The sequence below is a fragment of the Trypanosoma rangeli genome, assembly GCF_003719475.1.
Source record: "Trypanosoma rangeli strain AM80 chromosome Unknown Tra_15.4_contig_00707, whole genome shotgun sequence".
Lineage (NCBI taxonomy): Eukaryota > Euglenozoa > Kinetoplastea > Trypanosomatida > Trypanosomatidae > Trypanosoma > Trypanosoma rangeli.
The window spans coordinates 1,475-2,173 of record NW_021706454.1 but is presented as its reverse complement, the minus strand read 5'-3'; the positions used below and the strand labels follow the sequence as shown (position 1 = coordinate 2,173).

At 46.8% G+C, this 699-nt stretch overlaps 1 protein-coding gene across 1 annotated transcript in view; it reads right to left on the bottom strand.

The window, feature by feature from the left end:
• Positions 1 to 349: 349 nt before the first annotated feature.
• The window catches only part of TraAM80_09869 (uncharacterized protein), a gene marked incomplete at both ends in the record, with an annotated part of 462 nt that continues 112 nt past the window's right edge, over positions 350 to 699 (bottom strand). Inside the window, one exon of the mRNA XM_029386527.1 lies at positions 350 to 699. This exon is cut by the window's right edge and continues 112 nt beyond it. Within this exon, the coding sequence (XP_029233620.1) occupies positions 350 to 699 (350 nt within the window).

The following is a 699-nucleotide window of genomic DNA, read 5'->3' as shown; positions in this document are numbered from 1 at the left end:
CACTCTCGTAGGAACCAAATCAAGTCAACAACAAAAAAACGGGAAAAGCCGGAAATAAATCGATGTCAGTTGATCAGCGACATTTGGTCGTTTTTTCTTTAAAATTATTTTATTCCTTTTCAGAGGCGTCGGAGCAAAATAAAAAAAAGGGGGAGGGGGGCGTCGAGCACTGTTTCTAACCAAAACAAACAAAAGCTCAGTCGGTATGGTGGGAATCTTCAGCTTTCAGCTCGGCCCGTACAAAACAACCGCAATCATTTTTCTCTAAAAAAAGCACATCAACATATCGATGCCGTTGGTCGATATAATTGAGCCCATTCACAAAATGGCCCACAGAAATTTCCCACATTTACTGCAGTCCCTTCCCCCTCTCCCGCTCTCTTATTGCCGCTGTCTGTGTGCGCAGGAAAATAATAGTTACCACCAGATGGATGCGACACGTTGTATCGAATGTCGCGTTCACGTCCCCAATGAAAGATACAACTTTCGCTCCTTTACCGATGAACTCTGAGTGGTGCAGAGCAGGCGTCCACATGGAGCGGACACTGATTCGCCCTGGGATCATCTTCCAACCGTCACTTGTAGCAGCAATTGCCTGCCTCCCTAAACAACTTTTTCCAATCCGCCTTTGTGAGGTACCAAAGCATTGCTGGGCCCCCAACATCAACCCAATACGCCGGACCTCCAACAATCCCAGCT